This window comes from Phaethon aethereus, assembly GCF_964289735.1.
Source record: "Phaethon aethereus genome assembly, chromosome: W".
In the NCBI taxonomy this organism is placed as follows: domain Eukaryota; kingdom Metazoa; phylum Chordata; class Aves; order Phaethontiformes; family Phaethontidae; genus Phaethon; species Phaethon aethereus.
This window is the reverse complement of record NC_138581.1, coordinates 35,464,354-35,486,917: the sequence shown is the minus strand read 5'-3', so window position 1 is coordinate 35,486,917 and position 22,564 is coordinate 35,464,354. Positions and strand designations below refer to the sequence as shown.

At 44.4% G+C, this 22,564-nt stretch overlaps 1 protein-coding gene across 1 annotated transcript in view; it reads left to right on the top strand.

Moving 5' to 3' along the window:
• Window positions 1–12,303: 12,303 nt before the first annotated feature.
• Window positions 12,304–22,564, top strand: part of LOC309415043 (mitogen-activated protein kinase kinase kinase 1-like) — a gene marked incomplete at its 3' end in the record, with an annotated part of 77,751 nt that continues 67,490 nt past the window's right edge. The window contains exon 1 of the mRNA XM_082012434.1: window positions 12,304–12,755. Coding sequence (XP_081868560.1) covers window positions 12,325–12,755 — 431 coding nt within the window. The 5' untranslated portion in view covers window positions 12,304–12,324. The remainder of the gene's footprint in view (window positions 12,756–22,564) is intronic.

Below are 22,564 nucleotides of genomic sequence, written 5' to 3'. Positions count from 1 at the left end.
ACGGACTGTTAAAGACTACACTGAGAGCAATGGGTGTTGGGACATTCAAACATTGGGATAAACATTTAGCCAAAGCCACCTGGTTAGTCAACACTAGGGGATCTACTAATAGAGCCGGCCCTGCCCAATCAAAACTTCTACGTACTGTAGAAGGGGATAAAGTCCCTGTGGTGCATGTGAGAAACATGCTGGGGAAGACAGTCTGGGTTACTCCTGCCTTAGGCAAAGGCAAACCCGTTTGTGGGATTGCCTTTGCCCAGGGACCTGGGTGCGCTTGGTGGGTAATGCGGAAGGATGGGGAAGTCCGATGTGTACCTCAAGGAGACTTGATTTTGGGTGAAAATTGTCAATGATTTGAATTGTATTATATTAATTGTTACACAATACAGTATGACATTACTGCTATGGTTGCTATCTACCATATCAATGGTATTATAGTAAGAATCACCCAGACTGATGAAGAATGAGCTTCACTGGAACCAAGCAACGTGCAGCAGTGATGGAACCAGAACTGGCTTCAGCAGCTTGCGCCCAACAATTCCCTCGGGGTCGACATCTTCGACCTGCAGATCATGGACATGGACCGTGCCAGATGACAATCCAACACCACATACCATCTCCCCTGCCCTGAGAGACTGCTATGATGGATGAAGCCCAGAGTCATGGACTGACTGAACTCCACAGACATTTTAAAGTGATGGCCCATGGACTAAGAAAGTGATATCTGTGTGTATATATTAAAAGACAGGAAGAGTAATAATGAATAATTGGAATGTATTGAAAAGTATAGGACCTGGGCATGATGTAAATGGTATGGAATAAGGGGTGGATACTGTCCTGGTTTCAGCCAGGATAGAGCTGGTTTTCTTCACAGAAGCTAGTGTGAGACTGTGTTTTGGATTTGGGATGAGGAACTGTTGATAATGTGCTGATGTTTTGGGTTGTTGCTGAGCAGTCAAGGACAGTCCAGCTTCTCATGCTGACCTGCCAGCAAGAAGGCTGGGGGTGCACGGGGAGCTGGGAGGGGACACAGCCAGGACAGCTGACCCAGGCTGGCCAAAGAGATATTCCCTACCATACGACGTCATGCCCAGTACTTAAACTGGAGTTGGGCCAGGGGGCGGAAATCGCTGCTCTGGGACGGGCTGTCGATCGCCAGGTGGTGAGCAATTGCTGTATTGGGCATCACTTGTTCTTGTACATTCCTTTGTTGGTATTATCATTGTTGTTTCCTTCTCTCTTTCTGTCCCATTAAACTGTGTTTATCTCAACCCACGAGGTTTTTTTTTCCTAATTCTCTCCCCCGTCCCCCTGGGGGAGGGGGAGTGAGTGAGCGGCTGCGTGTTGCTTAGTTTCCGGCTGTGGCTAAACCACGACACTCTTGCATCTGTTCCTTTGTAATTTGGAAATCTATAGCTTCCAGTGGAGAAAAGCTTCCACGGTTTATTAACAGCTGTGCTTATTCCCCATGCCTTTGTCTCACAGAATAGAAGGAATAATAAGCACCTATGCTGAAAGAGACATAACAACCAGTGTTAGAGCAGTGTGGTAAAGGAAAACTAAGCTATTGCTAGTCTCCTGAGTCTGAAATGGTACAGTTGCTTTCTCCTGGAGAGAGAACTGATAGCAGTGCTTACAATAGATGTAACTGCTGACCTGGGTGAGAGCTATGTTGTCAATTTAGTAGTCTGGAAGAATATAAGAAAAAGCTGACGGCTGCAATAATTTTGGTAGCTCTTCCCAAGTGATGTACGAGAAGAGGCTTAACAGGTCTTGCTCACTTCATTACTGTACTTCTTTTGAGCAGGGGATCACCTAGAAACTCAATAATATTAAATCCCTCAGCCTTTTGTCAGGCATGAGGTAGGTAAATATATTTGTTACCCTGTTACAGTTGGGAAAAATTGAGCCATGAAAGGATAGTGACTTATTCGAGGTCAGAAAAATCCTCTGTAGCATAGCCAGGAAGAATATCCAAATTAGACATCAAATTATTGATATTTTAAAAACTATCTGAGGTCACAAATTGAACTGATTTTAGTAGTGAATGCAAGATGTACAAACCAGTGATAAAAAAAGTCAAGGCAGCAGATAGACTTCTGCTGTACAAGGACTGCAGTCTAGCTTGCTGATTTCTCCAATCCTTGTCTGTCTTTCATACTTAAGTTGCAAACTCTTTAGGAACAGATCGCCTTTTTACTTTGGACCATATGGTGGATAGACCAAAAGGTTCCCCAGTTCATGAATAGATGCCACAGGAAGAAAATCAATACTGTGATGAATGTGACTAGACGGTACAGGGCTGTTAGAAAAAACATCAGTATTGGTTCTTAAAAAGAAACAGAGAACTGTGATTATGTGCTTTGGCAGAAAAAGGAGGCTTTATGTACAGCTCTTTTCTTATATAATGTGTCTGACACCTAGGTCAAGACATAATCTTAAGTTTTGTGGATCCAAAATACATTTTTAACAGGAGTTCAGTTCTGTGTAAACTGAAATGTGAGGGAAGAAATCTTTAAACACATTTTCCATAGAAATCAATGCTGAAATTAATAGGTAAACCAGTAAGACTAGACATTCCTAGTGTCTGAACTAAATCCAGAGACATCCCTGTAACAGATTCTGGTTTTACATGGCTTTCTCTCTCCTGAAAAGTGATATAGGATCCTGATTATCTGAGGTGGAATTGCTTCTCAAAGGCACACCTGTTATGCTACGAAGTAAGAACTGAATATCAGCAAGATGGCAAAACATTTCTATAGGCAACAGAGACACCAGCAGATTCTCAGCAGGTCCTAGGAAACAAAAATGAAAAGGACCTCAGACTCTTATGTCCTCATTTAGTTGCTTGACTTCTCCATTACACAGAAGAGTAAACAGGAAAGGATTATGGCTTAGGAGCAGGTTTGCTTTCCCTTTCTCACAATGGAAAGAATGAATGGAAGATCAAGGTGGAGAGAAGTCTTTCTATACAGAAGGACAAGGCAGGGAGAATCTAGTTTGTATACAGTATTAAAGAACTTTTTGAATGTTTAGTAAAGACCAGAAGCTATGGACTGTGTGTGCTGGTTTTGGCTGGGATAGAGTTAATTTTCTTCATAGTAGCTAGCATGGGGCTATGTTTTGGATTTGTGCTGGAAACAGTGTTGATAATACAGGGATGTTTTTGTTATTGCCAAGCAGTGCTTACACAGAGTCAAGGCCTTTTCTGCTTCTCCCACTGCCCCACCAGCAAGGAGGCTGGGGGTGCACAAGAAGCTGGGAGGGGACACAACTGGGACAGCTGACGCCAAGTGACCAAAGGGATATTCCATACCATACGACATCATGCTCAGCATATAAAGCTGGGGGAAGAAGAAGGAAGGAGGGACATTCAGAGTGATGGCGTTTGCCTTCCCAAGTAACCATTATACATGATGGAGCCCTGATTTCCTGGAGGTGGCTCTAAACACCTGCCTGCCCATGGGAAGCAGTGAATGAATTCCTTGTTTTGCTCTGCCTATTAAACTGTCTTTATCTCAACCCATGAGTTTTCTCACTTTTACTCTTCTGATTCTTTCCCCCATCCCATTATGAGGGGAGTGAGCAAGTGGCTATGTGGTGCTTAGTTGCTGCCTGGGGTTAAACCACGACACTGTGTTCTCTCTCATATTTATTCTGTTTGTGGATGATGATGCCCACGTTATATATTCGGAGGCATGGCAGATTCCTATCTCTAGCATGTTGAAAATTGTTGGTTATTCATGACACTGTTACAGGTTTTGTGCAACAAGGAAACTCCTTGGCTTGCAAAACCTTAGTGTGTTCCCAAACAGAACTTTGTGTACAACAGTTGATGTTCCAAATGTTGCATGATGCTAATTTGAGGCCAAAGGCTACTGTTTCATAAAAAACCCTGAATGCCACTACTTAAGGGAAACAGGTGCACTGAAAACTGCTAAAAGTCTCACGTTACCCTCTGGAGCTGTATTTTAAATTGGCCCATTGGAACTCAGCAGTTTGATAGACTGAGAAAGAATATGTGCAATACATAACTGTCGTGGTTTAGCCCCAGCCGGCAACTAAGCACCACGCAGCCGCTCGCTCACTCCCCCTCCCACAGTGGGACGGGGGAGAGAATTAGGAAAAACCTCGTGGGTTGAGATAAACACGGTTTAATAGGACAGAAAGAAAGAAGGGAACAATAATGATAATACCAACAAAGGAATGTACAAGAATAAGTGAGGCCCAATACAGAAATTGCTCACCACCCCGTGATCGACAGCCCGTCCCCGAGCAGCGATTTCCGCCCCCCGGCCAACTCCAGTTTATGTACTGGGCATGACGTCGGATGGTAGGGAATATCTCTTTGGCCAGTCTGGGTCAGCTGTCCCGGCTGTGTCCCCTCCCAGCTCCCCGTGCACCCCCAGCCTGCTCGCTGGCAGGCCAGCACAAGAAGCTGGACTGTCCTTGACTGCTCAGCAACAACCCAAAACATCAGCACATTATCAATAGTTCCTCATCCCAAATCCAAAACACAGTCTCACACTAGCTTCTGTGAAGAAAACCAGCTCTATCCTGGCTGAAACCAGGACAGTATCCACCCCTTATTCCATACCATTTACATCATGCCCAGGTCCTATACTTTTCAATACATTCCAATTATTCATTATTACTCTTCCTGTCTTTTAATATATACACACAGATATCACTTTCTTAGTCCATGGGCCATCACTTTAAAATGTCTGTGGTGTTCAGTCAGTCCATGACTCTGGGCTTCATCCATCATAGCAGTCTCTCAGGGCAGGGGAGATGGTATGTGGTGTTGGATTGTCATCTGGCACGGTCCATGTCCATGATCACTTCCAAGATTCCCGGGCGATTAAGATTTCCTATTCAAGCCCGCTGTGTAATAAGCGCGACCCACTTACTCCATGTAGCATCAGTCGCATGATGTGTAGAGGGGACCCTCCCTTTGAACATCCAGCCCAGCACCGGCAGTCGGGGTGCCAGGAGGAGCTGTGCTTCAGTACCAACCACTTCTGAGGCAGCTCCAACTCCTTCGTATGCTGCCAATATCTCCTTTTCAGTTGGAGTATAGCGGGACTCAGATCCCCTATATCCTCGACTCCAAAACCCTAGAGGTCGACCTCGAGTCTCTCCTGGTGCCTTCTGCCAGAGACTCCAGGTAGGGCCATTCTCCCCGGCTGCCGTGTAGAACACATTTTTAACATCTTGTCCTGCCCGGACTGGCCCGAGGGCTACGGCATGAACTATTTCCTGTTTGATTTGTTTGAAGGCTTGTCTTTGCTCAGGGCCCCATTTAAAATCGTTCTTCTTCCGGGTCACTTGATAAAGAGGGCTTACAATCAGACTGTAATTTGGAATATGCATTCTCCAGAAACCCACAACACCCAAAAAAGCTTGTGTTTCTTTTTTGCTAGTTGGTGGAGACATAGCTGTTATTTTGTTGATCACATCTGTTGGGATCTGTCGACGTCCATCTTGCCATTTTATTCCTAAAAACTGGATCTCTTGTGCAGGTCCCTCGACTTTACTTTGTTTTATAGCAAAACCAGCTTTCAGAAGGACTTGAATTATTTTCTTCCCTTTCTCGAAAACTTCTTCTGCTGTGTTGCCCCATACGATGATGTCGTCAATGTATTGCAGATGCTCTGGAGCTTCACCCTGTTCCAGTGCAGTTTGTATCAGCCCATGGCAAATGGTAGGGCTGTGTTTCCACCCCTGGGGAAGTCGATTCCAGGTGTATTGGACACCCCTCCAAGTGAAAGCAAACTGTGGCCTGCACTCAGCCGCCAAAGGGACTGAAGAAAAAGGCATTAGCAATATCAATGGTGGCGTACCACTTGGCTGCCTTTGACTCCAGTTCATATTGAAGTTCTAGCATGTCCGGCACGGCAGCGCTCAATGGCGGCGTGACTTCATTCAGGCCACGATAGTCTACTGTCAGTCTCCACTCTCCATTAGACTTTCGCACTGGCCATATGGGGCTGTTAAAGGGTGAGCGAGTCTTGCTGATCACTCCTTGGCTCTCCAGCCGACGAATCAGCTCATGGATGGGGATCAGGGAGTCTCTGTTGGTGCGATATTCCGCCGGTGCACTGTTGTGGTAGCGAGCGGCACCTGTTGTTCTTTGACCCTGAGCAACCCCACCACAGAAGGGTCCTCTGAGAGACTAGGCAAGGTGGACAGCTGTTTAATTTCTTCCGTCTCCAAGGCAGCTATACCAAAAGCCCACCGGTACCCTTTTGGGTCCTTGAAATACCCTCTCCTGAGGTAGTCTATGCCCAGGATGCACGGAGCCTCCGGGCCAGTCACAATGGGGTGCTTCTGCCACTCATTCCCAGTTAGGCTCACTTCAGCCTCCAGTACAGTCAGCTGTTGGGATCCCCCTGTCACTCCGGAAATATAGATGGGCTCTGCCCCTATATGGCTTGATGGCATCAGGGTACATTGTGCACCGGTGTCCACTAAAGCCTTATATTCCTGTGGGTCTGATGTGCCAGGCCATCTAATCCACACAGTCCAATAAACTCGGTTGTCCCTCTCCTCCGCCTGGCTGGAGGCAGGGCCCCTCTAGTCCTGGTCATAGTACTCGTTACCCACTTCTTGTAAATAGGAATCAGGAGTCCCTTCAAGAGGATCAGAGGTGAGATCAGCTCTTCTATTCTTTCTGGGAAGCTGCCCACTGGAAAGTGGAGCGACGATTTTCCTCGAGGAACCTGAACCCCCTTTTGTAATTGTTTTTCCTTGCAGCTCGCGTACTCGTGCCTCTAGGGTCGAGGTAGGTTTTCCATCCCACCTCCTCATGTCCTCTCCGTAGTCACGCAATTGAAACCACAGGGTGGCTCGTGGTGTGTATCCTCTATATCTTCTCTCTTGAACAGAAGAGCGCTTACTCCTAATGGCTGAGACACTGGTCCGTATGGGTGGAGGGTAGGGCATATCCTCTTTGAATTGCCGGAACTCCCGGGACAGTTTCTCTACAGCAGAGACGCAGGACCGTAGGGAGGAAGAGAGACTTTCTTCGTATTGCCGGAGTTGGCCAGCCAATTCATCCACCGTTGGTCTCTCTCCGTCTGTCCAGGCCATTACTGCTAATGAGTTGGCATATGATGAGGGTGCACTCCGTACAAACTTCCGCCACATAGGTTGCGTGCAATTTTCATCTGGATCTTTGGATGATTGTCCATTGTCCAAGTCACCATAAATCACTTCCAGCACCGCTAGCTCCCTCAGGTACTGGATACCTTTCTCCATGGTGGTCCACTTGCCTGGGTGACATAGAACATCTTCCTTGAAGGGATACCTTTCCTTCACACCCGACAGGAGTCGTCTCCAGAGGCTGAGGACTTGTGCACCTTTTCCAATTGCTTTGTCAATGCCCCCTTCCCTAGAAAGGGATCCCAGCTGCTTGGCTTCCCTACCCTCTAATTCCAGGCTACTGGCCCCATTATCCCAGCATCGGAGCAGCCAGGTGACAATGTGCTCACCTGGACGACGGCTGAAATCCTTTCGCATATCTCGCAATTCACTCAGGGATAGAGATCGGGTAGTTACCGTCTCTTTTATAAGTTCTTCCTCTTCCTCCTCTTCAAGCGATGACTCGCTCTCTTCCCTCTTCCGTGCTTGTGATGGCCCTGCTTCAGAGCACTCTGCCTCCTCACTCTCTTCCTCTGGCTCCTTCTTAGCAGAATCTTCCTCCTCCCTTACTAAACGAGCTGACTTCCGCTTCCAAGATTTCTTCTTTTGTACAGGGGCAACTGATACCGGGATGGGCTGGTTCTCTGGTTCAGCTGCAACAGTCTGAGTAGCTACAGTACCCGCCGTGGGGGTTGGAGTAGTGGCAGTGCCTGCCACAGGGGTTGGAGTAGTCACAGTGCCTGCCACATTGCCATCAGACCCAGAGAGCCTCTCTCCCCTTTGCATAGTGTTAAATAGCGCTCGGTAGGCATGGGCCAGGCCCCAGCACATTGCAATGATTTGTGTCTCCTTGGAGCTGCCAGGCTGACAGCATACTTCTTCCAAATAGTCTGCTAGTTTATCAGGATTCTGCACTTGTTCGGGAGTGAAGCTCCAAAACACCGGAGGTGCCCACCGCCCCAGGCATTTGCCCATGCTCTTCCACACGCCCTGCCATTCATAACTATCCAGCCTTGGGGCAGATCTCCGGGTGATATTCTTAAATTGCTTGCCAAACTTAGACAAAACCAAAACAATGTTCCCCAGAAGTAGCAATAGAGGTATTTTAACTACCCAAGGGTGTTCAAAATACTGAAAAATTATTGTGATGAAGGAGGAAATGTTATGATAGAGGGTAGCAAAGGTACCATTCTGCATTTCCTCCATAAAAAACCTTTCAGAGGCAGAAGTATAATTGCTAATCGTCTCCACAAGACTGTAGCCAAAATACAGCAACGGCTTTAGTACAGAGCTCAGATGATACCACATTAAGCTCAAGGTCAGTGCTCTAAAAACAAAATTCACAGGCGAGACATTACTAATCATTGCAGAGTACAGCAGCCCGCAGAAACCAACACCGATCCTTAACATGTACAGCAAAGATGAGAGCATGATGCAAATCAAATAAACTGATATTGTGACCTGCAACCGTTATTATCTCAAGCCTCGAGCCCCACGTTGGGCGCCAAAAAGGACTGTCGTGGTTTAGCCCCAGCCGGCAACTAAGCACCACGCAGCCGCTCGCTCACTCTCCCTCCCACAGTGGGACGGGGGAGAGAATTAGGAAAAACCTCATGGGTTGAGATAAACACGGTTTAATAGGACAGAAAGAAAGAAGGGAACAACAATGATAATACCAACAAAGGAATGTACAAGAACAAGTGAGGCCCAATACAGAAATTGCTTACCACCCCGTGATCGACAGCCCGTCCCCGAGCAGCGATTTCCGCCCCCCCGGCCAACTCCAGTTTATGTACTGGGCATGACGTCGGATGGTAGGGAATATCTCTTTGGCCAGTCTGGGTCAGCTGTCCCGGCTGTGTCCCCTCCCAGCTCCCCGTGCACCCCCAGCCTGCTTGCTGGCAGGCCAGCACAAGAAGCTGGACTGTCCTTGACTGCTCAGCAACAACCCAAAACATCAGCACATTATCAATAGTTCCTCATCCCAAATCCAAAACACAGTCTCACACTAGCTTCTGTGAAGAAAACCAGCTCTATCCTGGCTGAAACCAGGACAATAACTCAGTATCTTTCTGAGTTTTTCAGTAAGTTTTATGCTTTTTACAATTAGGTCAACTCATATTGATTAAGTGCAAAAGGATATTTATGAGCAGATCACAAGAAAACACAGACGTCAGTCAGCATGTTCAATTAATGATTTCAGAATTTAGTACTTCTAGTAGAGCCTCTACTATACAGTGTCTGCATTGTTCATAAATCTATGTTGCATACAGGCATTGTATTACCTACTATTTCAGAGTGAGGCATGGCAGGTGTTTTCTCATTTGCCACTGTGCTCCCCTGGTCAAGGCAGAGTGGAGAAACATCCATTTGAAACAACAGGTTGAAGATAAAGATCAAAGGCAAAATGCAATTTATTAGTTGGATTTCAGCCAATAATCAGGGGATAAACAGCCCTTATAAGGCATGCCATGTATTCTTTAATGACTAAATAGTGAGTTTTTTCCCCTTTCCATCTTATCCAAAAAGTAACTCAAAACCTTGATAGTGCTGGCCTTACTGAAACAGCAAAGTCGTGCCTTAACAGGGATGGTGACAGCACTTGTCTATGCTTAATTATTTCTTACACTGGTACCTCCCACTGTCCCTGGATTTCATGTTTTGCCCTGTTCTTAGCTGCTTTCCAGAAACCATTTCACCTCAGCACATATGCACATTCCTCAGTAACCTATTGCCACTCTGACATTTTGCCTTGAATTTCCCAAGTTTCCCTCTCCTTTAAGCCTTGTTGGAGCCTTGGCACTCTGGGAGAGGTGTCCCTTAGGACTCTGTCAGACCAGAAGGATATGTATGCACTCTTATTTCCTAGATTTAGTTTAATTAGAGATTTGCTCTTTTTCTTCTCTGTATCCCTTTCTAACCGATTGCTATTCAAAGCTGTATTCCTTCTCCATGTGACAAATGTTTAGTAAATTCCTAAAGTTAGGGGTTTTTCTGTTCAGAATACTTTAAAAGCATAGGGTTTTTTTCTGTGAATGGGATTTTATGGCAGAGAGGAATATTTAAAAAGGTATAATTGTGCCGTTTGTTTTTGGTTTTGTTTTTTTTTCTGCTGAAGACTAGAGGATTCTGGGTACAGGCAGGTTACACTGCCAACAACTGGTAATAGTTTGAGTTCATTTCAACCAACTGCTTCAGAATTTGCATGCAGCTAATCTCATCCCACTTCTACAAAGCACATACTTTTCTCTGTTCTTCCCTGCATTTAGTAACATACTCACTTTGACAATAAGGCTTGTTTTAGGAATCTTCCAGAAAACTGTCCCTAATTTACTATATAGTTGAGGCTTTAAACAAGAGAAGTGTCAAATATTGCATTTATGAAATTCAGAATTAATTTGTCTTTAAACGTACATTCCTGAGTTGTACATTACAAGAGGATATTTAGATGACCTGCTTATCCCAAAGGTACTCTACTTACAAGATGACAATGAACACAACAGACTCTCACAGCATCTTTCACTGAAAAACCTTCATAAGGGTAGTTAGAACATGGCATCTTAACAGACCATTTAAGTGATTCACTTAGTGTGACCTTGAGGCCATGTGCATACTGATACTATTCTGCAATTATATGGAGAATCATTTGAAACAGTCTCCTCAAGCTTTTGCTCTTGCAAGTCTAGAGGGAAAGAACTCTTCTAATATGCTTGTTACATCCTTCAGCAAAGATTCTACATTTAGGTTAGCATCTGATCAAGTATGTTAGACAAGAAAGAATTTGCTTCTGTTAGGAAGTACTTCTCATCCAACTAGCACTTCAGATCAAAGAAGTGATCCCAGCAAAGTGATCGTACTAAAAATCATTGTCAAGATGCTTAGCTAATGTTACACTTGTGGGATACACATCAAATTCTGAGAAATAAGCTGTTGTGGTTTATTCAGCTTAAGATATTCAGCTAAAGAAAAGTGCTTCGAACTGTGTGACTTCTACTGTATCCAAAATCACACCAACCTGAAAACAACCTGGTATGCATAGTGACATTCAATTTTTCTTTCCTTGTCTCAGATTAAATCAGCATTCAAATAGGTAGACTTGTTTAATAGCAGCAAAACAGCACCTCTCTGACAACAATGCATGCCCTTCTGTTCTTGCAAAATTTTAAGTCCCTTCACAGCTCAGAGGTTGAAAGCAAAACCACCCAATTGTGGTTGAGTGGAAATCTAGACCAAGAGTAAATTTTGCTTGAACCTCCCCAAGGTTCTGGTCATGTGATGTCTCCTGCCTTCTCTCCCAGTCTCTTGGGAAACAGCCACAGCAGTAGGTATATGTGGCAGGCTATAATCTAAACTAGATATGCATACACATGGAAACAGGTGTACTCTGATGAGACATTAATGCTTCTAACTAGTTACAGACATGGAAAAGTATCAGAAGATGGGTGAAGTGGCACCTGCCAAGTGAGGGCAACTCAGAGGACACGTGAAGGCTGCAAGCAAGGATGTGCACTCAATTTCATAATAATCCCAGAGGTGAATGAGCAGGTAAGCTTGGGCACAGCAGCCATTTCAAGGTGGCTCACTGCAGCACAGGAAGGCACCACAGGCATTTTGCTCCTTCCTTGCCTCTTGCCTGGCTCCTGAGGAGGACTTTGCCTGGGGAAGTTTTGGGAGTGCTAGGGAGAGGGAACACACAGATGGTGTTGCAAGCTGGGGCACGGTGCCACCAGGAGCCGGCCCGAGTTTCAGGAAGGGCTTCCCCATGCTACCCCATAGCGCCAGCTCCTCACAAGGCAGCTGCTGGCCCACGCCACGGCCCCACGCCTCGAGACCGCCAGAACACCCGCCGCTCTCCTGCACATGTGAAGGGCCACGTGGGGGCGGGGACACCCTCCCCATCCAGCACCCCCTCCAGCTACCTGGCGCGGTCCGACTCCGTCAGTCCACAGACAGCCAAGCCAAGCCCTGCCCTACCCCTGACAAGCGAGTACGACGCCAACACCTGCGCGGGGGCGGGCGGGGTTCCGCCGCGGACCGCTGCACCTACAGGCGGCCGCCCTGCGCTGCCTGCTGCTGCCAATCCGTGCTCGCCTTCTACCCTCTCTCTACGCTGTTTCCGTAGTGGGTTGGAGTGTTAGCTTCCTCCGAGCTTTAGGAGCCTTATGTGATCCGCTAGAGAAAATGGCGGCGGCGGATGGCACTTTGTCGTCGGAGTTATTCTCGGGCAGCAGTGTGGAGGCGGCCGTTGTCGCCGCCGCCGAGAGCCTGAAAGGTGGCGCGGGGAGTGTCGTCGGGAGCGGTGGGGGGCTCCTGCGGGAGGTGGGTGGCCGGGAGCAGCGCTCTGGCTGGAGGCAGAAGCGGCCGCGCAAAGTGCGGAGTGTGGAGCTGGACCGACTGCTTGAGGCGCCCCTCTTCCTCGCCGCCTCCTCCTCTTCGCCTGAGCCTCCCGAGACGCTGCTGCTCCACTACCTGCCTGGGCCGCGCTCCAGCCCTGCCAGCCCGGCTGCCTCCCCCAGCCGCTGCGCTGAGTTCCTGGCGCCGCTGCCGGCGGGGAGCCTGGTGGGGACCGACCACGCCGCGAAGCGGAGGATGGAGCCGTGTCCCCCCGCGAGGTGAGAGAGGGTGGGGGGAAGCAATGGAGGCGGTTGGGCTGTTCCCGCGAGGAGGGCTCGGGCGCCCTGTTCCCACTCCCTAGCGGGCGTCAGGCCGCCGCCTAGTTGGGAGCGGCTGCGGGGGCGGCGGGAGCTGCCCGCGGAGTGCAGGGCTGGGGCGCGACGGGCAGCCCTTGCCCGCTGCCTTCCCCTTGGGGTGCGGAGGCACCTGGTACGTGCTTGAGAGGGAGGGGCGGGTGGTCGCTGGGCTGCCCCGCGGGTCGCCTGCAGCTGTCGGTGGTTCGGGGCTGCGCGGGGCCCAGCAGCCGGCGCCGGAGAGGGTTGGGGCGGTGCGTCCCTGCGCTGTGGGCGATTAGCTGCGCGGGAGCCGAGCCGTGTGTGTGTGCTTCTGTGTTTAACATTTGCTGGAGTCTCAAAAGGCTTTGGAGTTTGAGTTTGTGGAGGTGGCGGGGACCGGGGTCGGATGTCTCAGCCTTTGGATCTTGACGCGAGTGGAGCCCGTTAACTCCTGCAGCTCTATCGCCTCGGTGTTAGAGCAGGGCGCGAGGGTGCGGCGTGGTTCAAGCGGCAGCTGTGCTTCTGCTTCGGATGCTCGCTGAGTACCTGACCACTTTCTGCACTTTCCTAGCAGTTTGCTGTACAAAATTAAGTAACTTTAATTTTTTTTCTTTTTCTGGAGTCTAATTCTAACTTGCAGCATCGTGGCATTGCGGAACTGATTTCTTTGATTCTGGGGGGGGGGGCAGGAAGGCTTTCAAACATACTTTCTCTCTGAAAAAGACAGGGGACGTTAATTTTGTAGTGATTCAGTCTAAGTGATACATTTGAGTGGCTTAATTTAGTGCCCTTGTGTTTGTAGTTCTTGTTTGCTTTCTGTGTGTTTTATTTGATAAGTCCAGTTTCTTGAGGCTTTATCGAACTGCCCATGCTATGTCTGTCTGATATATGTAGAAGTATTCAGGGTGAAAATGAACGTATCCATGGTGAAGCAGTTTAAAGTACTTCGGAGCACATTTCAGCTTTAATATGCACTTGTTAGGTCTAACTGGTATGTGCGTGGGAAGGCACTGCAGTAGTGATGGTGTAATTTTGATGTGAAGATAATTTCATATGGTTTTCTTGTAAGGTTTTATGATATGGACTGTGTAGTTTAAGGACTTAATATTAACATAAAAGACCTATTTTAGTGCTGCCTTACAGTTTGTCTGACTAATTATTTAAACCTCATAAGAAATCTAGTTCCAGTTTGAACAGATGGCTTGTGTATTCTTTTTAGTTGTGTCTTATGGCAGTTAAACCTCAAGGATGTTTTTTTTTTTTAAAGGTTCACTTGTCTTGGGACTACTGTACTAAAAAATGATTTCTAGACTAATGTCCTGTTTATATGAATTTTCAGCGATTCTGATGGATTTTGACCTATTTTTAGGGCAATGTAAAAACACTTGGTATGGTGTGGTCCAAACCTATAAGAAATGCCTTTGTGCTTAAAGAAGGATTAGTGGGAAATCTTAAGTGCTTCAGGAGGGGAAAAATAATGTGTGAATTCTAGCAAGTATTGTGGGCTTTTTATGACTCTTAGCACCATCTTTATCTCTTGAGTCAGGAGTTTATAATGTACTATATCTCATAATACAGTTGTATCTAGTTTCATGGCTTTCAAGGAAAATAAAGAATCTGTGTTGGAACACATTTAAAACAACTCAAGAGTCTCCTGGTAAGTGGGAATTAGGCTTGATATTAGAGGTTCAGGAAGGTCAATATATATTGCATTGATGCTGAAACATTGAGTCCATCCTTGCTAGTCAGTCCCGCAGCAGCAATGACAGAGCAGGTGTGGATTTTTTTTCCTTTCACATGGACAGTTTTTGATTACTTTTAAGTACTTGCATTTGGACAAGTCAGTGTTTTGAGTGTGAGTTAAAACCCTTCTTCCCAAATGCTCTCTCGCATTTGACTGGGAATGTTAAATCATGGAAAATGCTAAATGTCAAGTGCTTTTCTCTTTAATATTTTAGTGAGATACTCTACATGAGCATTTATAGGATATTTCTGAAGAAAATTAGCTATTAATGCTGCCATATATTTAAATTTATCATGAAGATGGTCAAAAAGTACACTACCTCAGTAATTCTGTATGTCATGTTACCAGTAAATAGGTGTTAGACAAAGTACTACTTTGTCAGGTCATATCAAGAATTTATTGTAATATTAACTTGTTCTAGCTGAAGGAGGGAGATTAATTTGTATGTGAGTAGCAGTTAGCGTATTACATATTAAATTTGTGCATGTAGCTGTTGCCCAGACATTTAAGAGGTGAACTGAAGGGCATAATCAAAATTAATATATTATGTGAAGGTTTTCTATTCTGTCTTTAAATACAGTACTTGTACTTTCCTGTAAGGATATACTGTTTGTTAAAAGATACTGTGCTTGCTTCAAAGTCCTCCTATCGGTCTCTGGTATTACAGTAATTTTCTTTTAAAATAAATTTTCTGTTTATGCTGGAAGACCTGCATGAGCCTCAGAATGAAACCGAGAAGGAAAACTGACTTTGTGAAGTCCTAAATGTAAATATTACCTTTTTTCTTTAACCTCTTGAGTGTTCTGCTTGTCAGGACAGTAGAACAAATATTTTCACTAGAAGTTGTGAATGTTATAAACTATCTTTTTATATCACTGTAAGAGGAGGAGGGGGGGAAGTTGTTTTACTAGGAAATGCAGCTTCAAGATAAAACACTTCAGACCTTTTATCTCATGTCTCTACTGACAGTATATTGATTTGGTTTGTAGAAAAAGATACTAACAGTGAGTTCAGTGATAACTCAAGTTACAAGAAATCATACTACAGTTATAACTTCCGATTTGGGGAAATCCATGTAGGCAAAATGCACCTCCTTCTCTGACGTTAACCATGTTCTCTTAAAATGTTCAAACCATTTAAGTGATGTTTATTTGTGTCTGAAATTGGTGTAGGTGACTTATTATATCCCCAAGTGCAGGATTAGTTATACTGCCATAATCCTGTTTTTATAAAAAATGAAAATCAGGAAATGCTGTGATTAGTCTCCTCTGCATACAGTAACAATGTACTGTGTGACTTGAGTGAAAATTAAGTGTTTGAATTTGAAAATGTGTATGCTAGCTATAGCAGACTTGTCAGTTCAGCTGCAAGTCAACCTTTGCAGATATTTATGTTATATTTTCTGCAATTGCTGTTTGCATTGATGCCTGCTAGAGATACCAAAGACACACTGAAACTGAAGCTTTGACTATGTGTACAAGTATACTATTAAAAGGTCATCAGTTTTAGCTCTGCTTATCAGTTTGTAGCACCTTTGGTGACTTTCAGAGGAGGGCATGAATGTATTAACAGAGCACTAGACTGGGCAGTGGAGTGGGAACGGAGGGAGAGCAAGTACAGTGAAAGCACAGCGTGGCCAAGGTTTGTGCTCTTTTTTTACTGAAATGATAATGTTTTCAGTTCATGTTGTCAGAATGTAGCCAAGGTAAAAAATATAGCTTATTTACCTTGACTAAGAATAGCTAAGGTAAAATATAATTTATGTGTTTTAACCAAGTCCATAATGCTGGATATTTTTCAGTTTGTTTAAATAAGCCACCAAATTTTCTGCTTCCGGTTTAAGCTGAATACTACTGTGAGAGAAGTTTCACCTCCTACCTCTTCTGTGCTCTGTGGCTTGAGAATGTTTTTGGAAGAGGGTCACCCTCTACCATGTCTGATTTTTATCACTATTAGTTATCACAAGTGGTAGGGTTCTGCTTGAATGGTTTGATCTGGTATGGCAGTTTCTTTGTTCTTATGCAAAGTAAATAGATTGTAACTACTCTGGAGCTTTCTGCCTCATTGTATTTAGTGATACTAAAGGTTCAGTTTTCACTGTTACTCAGTGGAGTCTAGGTACTGCTTAGTGTGATACCTGTGTGTAGGTGTGTGCCTTACCCAAAGCTCAAACATGTAGAATACAAGATACTTTTGAAGATCAGTTTTTCCTTTTGTATGATGGATTTTAACTTCATGAGATCTTTTACTGTGCATTTGTTATTGTTTGCAGTTGGAGTAAAGGTAATGGTGCAGCTGCACAAAAGTTTATCCCAGTGCAGGAAAGGATGAGGTAGGAGTGGAAACAAGCAGCTGGGGGTGGGGTGACTGTGAGAATGCTTCTGTTGGCTTTCACTGGCTTCCAGTATTGGTGAAACTTGGCTTAAGCTTGTATAAGATAGAAATTATGTGTTGTCATGTAGCTGTTCTTTAAACAAAGTTGTAAAGCTAGTTTTTTAGCAGCAGTGATGATAAGAGAATAGATCTGGTTTGAGTTCTGGAGTTTCTAATGCTAATCTTGTTCTTGGTGGATTCTCTGTGAAGACCCAAGGGTTGTCTTATTTTACTTTGCTCTCACTTAAAGCTCTAGAATTACAGTTCATTCTTTTGCTCGAGGCAAAGAGGATGGAAAGCCATTGAGAGCTTCATTATGTGTCTTTAGGTGACTAGGAGAACATGGTTAAGTGGAAAGTTGCTTTCTGTTGCTTTCCTCCATTTTTATCTTTACCTGGAGGCTGAGTGTTGCTTGTAGGACACTTCTGATTTCCTGTCTCACCACACTGCAGAACTGGAGAATCCTGCTTGGTGGTGAATAGTCTTGATTATTTTTTCTTATAAGATAGGTTTGTGGGGGGTGTGTTTGGTGTTTTCTGCTTGATTTTTTTGGAAGATCAGTTTTGCTGGTTCTTGACTGGAAAAAAACCCAAAACAAGCCCCCAAAAAACAGCAGCTCTGATTCTTAAGTATCAAGTAAATATTTGAAATTGGGAATGGTTTACCTTCTGTCTAGAAACTGATTAAATACTTGTCAAATTGTCTTAAGAAAAGCTGATACAGCCATCACTCCCTCTTAATTTTGCTCAGAAATATCAAATTTTTTTTAGTGCTTAGTATCTGATGACTAAGGATTTGAAGGTATTTGTAAAGTGGTTTTTTTTTTTTCTTCTTCAAACTTAAAATTTGTCATTGAATATTCTGGTTTCTCTGCTATGAGATGAAACTGGAATTCAAGTCAGTCTACCCTTGTTTCACATTGTCTCAGTGTATTTCTTTTGTATCCCTGAAGTGTAAACTATTCTCGTAATTCATGGAAATCTTACTGTTTGTTCTCATATCTCTTGAATATTCTAATTTGTAGTGGAATGGCTACTAATATACCTATTACACCAGGTGACTTCAATTCTTCCCTAGTGTTTCTTGTCAATAGACTTCACAATACTGCTGACACACTGCTGTTGATACTGCACCTCCTTGTAACTTACCCAGGGTTACTGTGGAAGGTGGGAGTAGTGTGCTGGAGAAATGGGTTCTGTCTGCTAGACCATGCTGACATATGACTACAGCTGACATGTTGTTTTCTGAGCTCTTTTCCATCCTCCTCTTGAGCATCCTGTCATCCTGCTTTTGAGCAAACTGAAATGAGTCTTTGCTCACCTGATCATCATTGCTGACAGCTCCTTTTGTGAGCTGGTAGTTAACCCTCAAAAGTATGCAACTAATACTCCTTGTTTTGACCCATGGATATGCATTTTTATTTCACTTGTTATTTTTGTCAAATGCTCTCTTACACTCTGAGGATTTTTTTATGACCATCGTGCTTGTATCCTCAGAATTGTTCCTTTCAGATGCTAAAAGGACTTGCTGTTGAAGGAAAAAATATAATTTGTGATAATACCAATTTGAGAAACAGTTCTTGTTTTTTAAACAAATCCGTGTTACCTCCCATTCTACTACCAATAAATGCCTGCAGAATTTAATGTTGGTAATCCTTTATATTCTTTAAAATGGAAGCTTCAAAGCTTAGTGGATAATAGGGTCTCCCCATTACCTTCAGGTAATATTTACCTCTTCTGTATCTAAAGAGGCATACAAAATTCAAATATCTGAAATGTGTGGTGAAACTTAGTGACATCCAGTTTGTGGTTTGTGTAGAGTTTATTGACCTTGTCAGATTAATGCACTCTAGCAGGCAAGTGTTTGATTTATACTGTCTTAACCATGACAGAGCAATTAAAATGACAGTACTCTAAACTCTGGTTGCTGAATATGTACCATGAAAACTCATGTGTAGTCTGTGACAGTTTTCTCAGACAGTTTGCTCTTTTTCCCCTGTAAGCTCACTTTAGAGAACCAACATCTTGCTTATCTCTCCTGAAGGTCCAATATCTGCTTCATTGCATTTCTGAACCTTATTGTGATAAGGTCTGCATTTTGATACCTAAAAGGAAATGGGAAATGAGACAGTGTGGGTCTAGCACTGTTACTACCTTTCCATGTTCAAATAAATGGCATGTTTTTATAACTGGGAGGGGAAAAAGCTGACTCATAAGGGAAGTAATGGAGCTAGTTCTTGCCATGGCAACTTTTGATAAGGATTTGTTGGGTTACTGTACACTTATTTGCAGTCACTAAAATAATCTATCATTACGTGAGTTAAACTTTTTAACCCTTTCAGTTTAACTATGTTAGTCCTTCAGAAGCTGTGAATGGGCAGTCAGAAGTATTGAGAAATGTGCTATTCCATAGTCTTACAGCACCTTGCTAACTTTGCCTAACTTGGTGTAGATGTGTGGCTGGCTGGCTAATGCTTAACCTAGACATTAAGCAAGTAGATGGGAAGGCTGTCTTAGGAAAAGTCAACACTCTCACATCTGCAGTGGTCAGAGATACCATTTGTGTCCTATATCTGAATGTTTGCATATTACATGTTAGAAATATGACTGAAGCTGATTATGCAAGTACCTTTAGTTTTCCAGGATAGAATTACATGACAGTGTGTTCTTGACTTGTCCTGTGCAGTCTGCACTGAAGTCAGCCTTGTTCCAATGCCATTTCAGAGGTGTGTCTTCCTTCTGACATTTGCATGGACTAGTCACAGATTCTGCATCCTGTTGCCTGTAAGTTTAGTGTAGCAGTTAAGTCAATGGGTGGCATCAGTTTTAAGCTTCTAGTTCACAGCCAGGCTACTGCCAGTACCTAGTATAAGGTTAACCTGTTGAGAAAAGTATTTCCATAAACAGTCCATTAGTAAGACACAAGGGTGTGACTTGTTTCATACACTGACTTTTTCCACCTATAGTTCCACCAGTGTTTCCTGGAAACTACTTTTTAATTCTGGTCTCATGATGTAGTTTCACAGTGATTTGAAAAGAACTTTACGCACCTGTTCAAAGAAATGAGACTGCTTTCTCAGAAGTTACTCTGCCATTTTTGAGAGGCTGTTACTCTGATACAAGTCTATGGTAAGAAGTAAAATGAGTCTAAGCCATCTTCAGTGATCGCAAATGTTTGCGTAATCTTGGAATATTTATTAACTTACAAAGGAACATAAGGTGTTAAGGACGTAAAAAGCATTTTCTTTTTTTTAGATGACTATCTCATCTGAAGGTCTTTTAGAGTAGTATGCTTTTTATTGACCTTAAAATCTGCATATTTCAGATGTGTTTCAGTGACAGCAGTTAAACTTTTAAGACATTCTGATCATGCATTGATTTAACATAAGAATCCTCTTGTAACCTCTTAATGTGTGGCAATGCCATGAAACTAAAGCACCTTCCAGAGTTGTAAGAGGTGTGGATTTCTTCCAATTTCTTCATTCTTGCAAAGTAGAACTTGTATTCTGTAGCAAAGTAGGGAAAACGAAATTAGATTATGAATTTGTAATAATCAGACAAATTATGGAATAGATTTCTTCATAAGAGTTAGAAACAACTTGTGTTAACATGACTACGGTTGAAAGTCCATTCAGAAGAGTCATAACACAGTAGGGTGGTCACAAATGGGATTATAAACCAGTACAGCTGCCAAGCTGGTCAGACTGCTTGGCAATCACCTGTTGTCCTGGTTTCCTGTATGCACCCTTTATTCCATGCCATCTATGTCATGCCCATATCCTACACTTTGAAAATACATTCCAATTAATCAATACCACTTTTCCTGTCTTCTGATACAAACTAAGGGAATTATATCTGTGTGTATATGGGTGTCGTGGTTTAGCCCCAGCCGGCAACTAAGCACCACGCAGCCGCTCACTCACTTCCCCTCCCGCAGTGGGACGGGGGAGAGAATTAGGAAAAAAAAACTCGTGGGTTGAGATAAACACGGTTTAATAGGACAGAAAGAAAGAAGGAAACAACAATGATAATACCAACAAAGGAATGTACAAGAACAAGTGATGCCCAATACAGCAATTGCTCACCACCTGGCGATCGACAGCCCGTCCCAGAGCAGCGATTTCCGCCCCCCGGCCAACTCCAGTTTATGTACTGGGCATGACGTCGTATGGTAGGGAATATCTCTTTGGCCAGTCTGGGTCAGCTGTCCCGGCTGTGTCCCCTCCCAGCTCCCCGTGCATCCCCAGCCTGCTCGCTGACAGGTCAGCACAAGAAGCTGGACTGTCCTTGACTGCTCAGCAACAACCCAAAACATCAGCACATTATCAACAGTTTCTCATCCCAAATCCAAAACACAGTCTCACACTAGCTTCTGTGAGGAAAACCAGCTCTATCCTGGCTGAAACCAGGACAATGGGCCATCCCTCTAAAATGTTCATTGAGTTCATTTAGTCCATGAATTTGAGCTCCATCTGTCATAACAGTCTTTCAGGGCAGGAGAAATGGTGTGTGGTGTTGGATTGTTGCATGCTGAAGCCAGTCTTGGTTCTAGCACTGCTGTTCTTTGTTTGGTTTCATTAATCTGGGTGGTTCTTAATACCGTTAATATGCCATATAGCAACCATAGTAGTGATGACATACAGTATTATATGGCAATTAACATCACATAATTCAGATCACTGGCTGTTCACTCCCACAGTCAAATCTCCTTGAGGTACACATCAGACTTCCCCATCCTCCTGCTTCACCCACCAAGCGCACCCAGGTCCCTGGGCAAAGGCAATCCCACGAACAGGTTTGCCTTTGCCTGAGGCAGGAGTAACCCAGACTGTCTTCCCCAGCATATTTTTTACGTACACCACAGGGATCTTATCCCCTTCTACAGTATGTAACAGTTTTGATTGGGCAGGGCCAGCTTGACTGACAGATCCCCTAGTGTTGACTAACCAGGTGGCTTTTGCTAAATGTTTATCCCAATGTTTGAATGTCCCACCACTCATTGCTCACAGTGTAGCCTTTAACAGTCCTTTGTATCAGTCAATTTTCCTGGAGGCTGTTTCATGATAGGGGATATGATACACCCACTCAATGCCGTGCTCTTTGGCCCAGGTGTCTATGAGTTTTTTTCGGAATTGAGTCCCATTGTCCAACTCGATTCTTTCGGGGGTGCCATGCTGTCACAAGGCTTGCTTTTCATGGCCCAGGATAGTGTTCCGTGCGGTGGTATGGGGAATGGGATATGTTTCCAGCCATGGGGTGGTTGCTTCCACCATTGTGAGCACATAGCGCTTGCCTTGGCGAGTTTGTGGAAGTGGGATATAGTCAGTCTGCCAGGCCTCCCCAGATTTATATTTCAGCCATCGTCCTTCATACCATAGAGCCTTTAACCGCTTGGCTTGTTTGATCGCAGCACACGTTTCACATTCATGGATAACCTGTGCAATAGCGTCCATGGTCAAATCTACCCCTCGATCCCAAGCCCATCTATATGTTGCATCTCTTCCCTGATGGCCTGAGGTGTCATGGGCCCACTGAGCTATAACTAACTCATTCTTTTGTTGCCAGTCCAGATCCACCTGAGCCACTTCAATCTTAGCAGCCTGATCCACCTTGATGGTTGTTTTGATGTTCTGCAG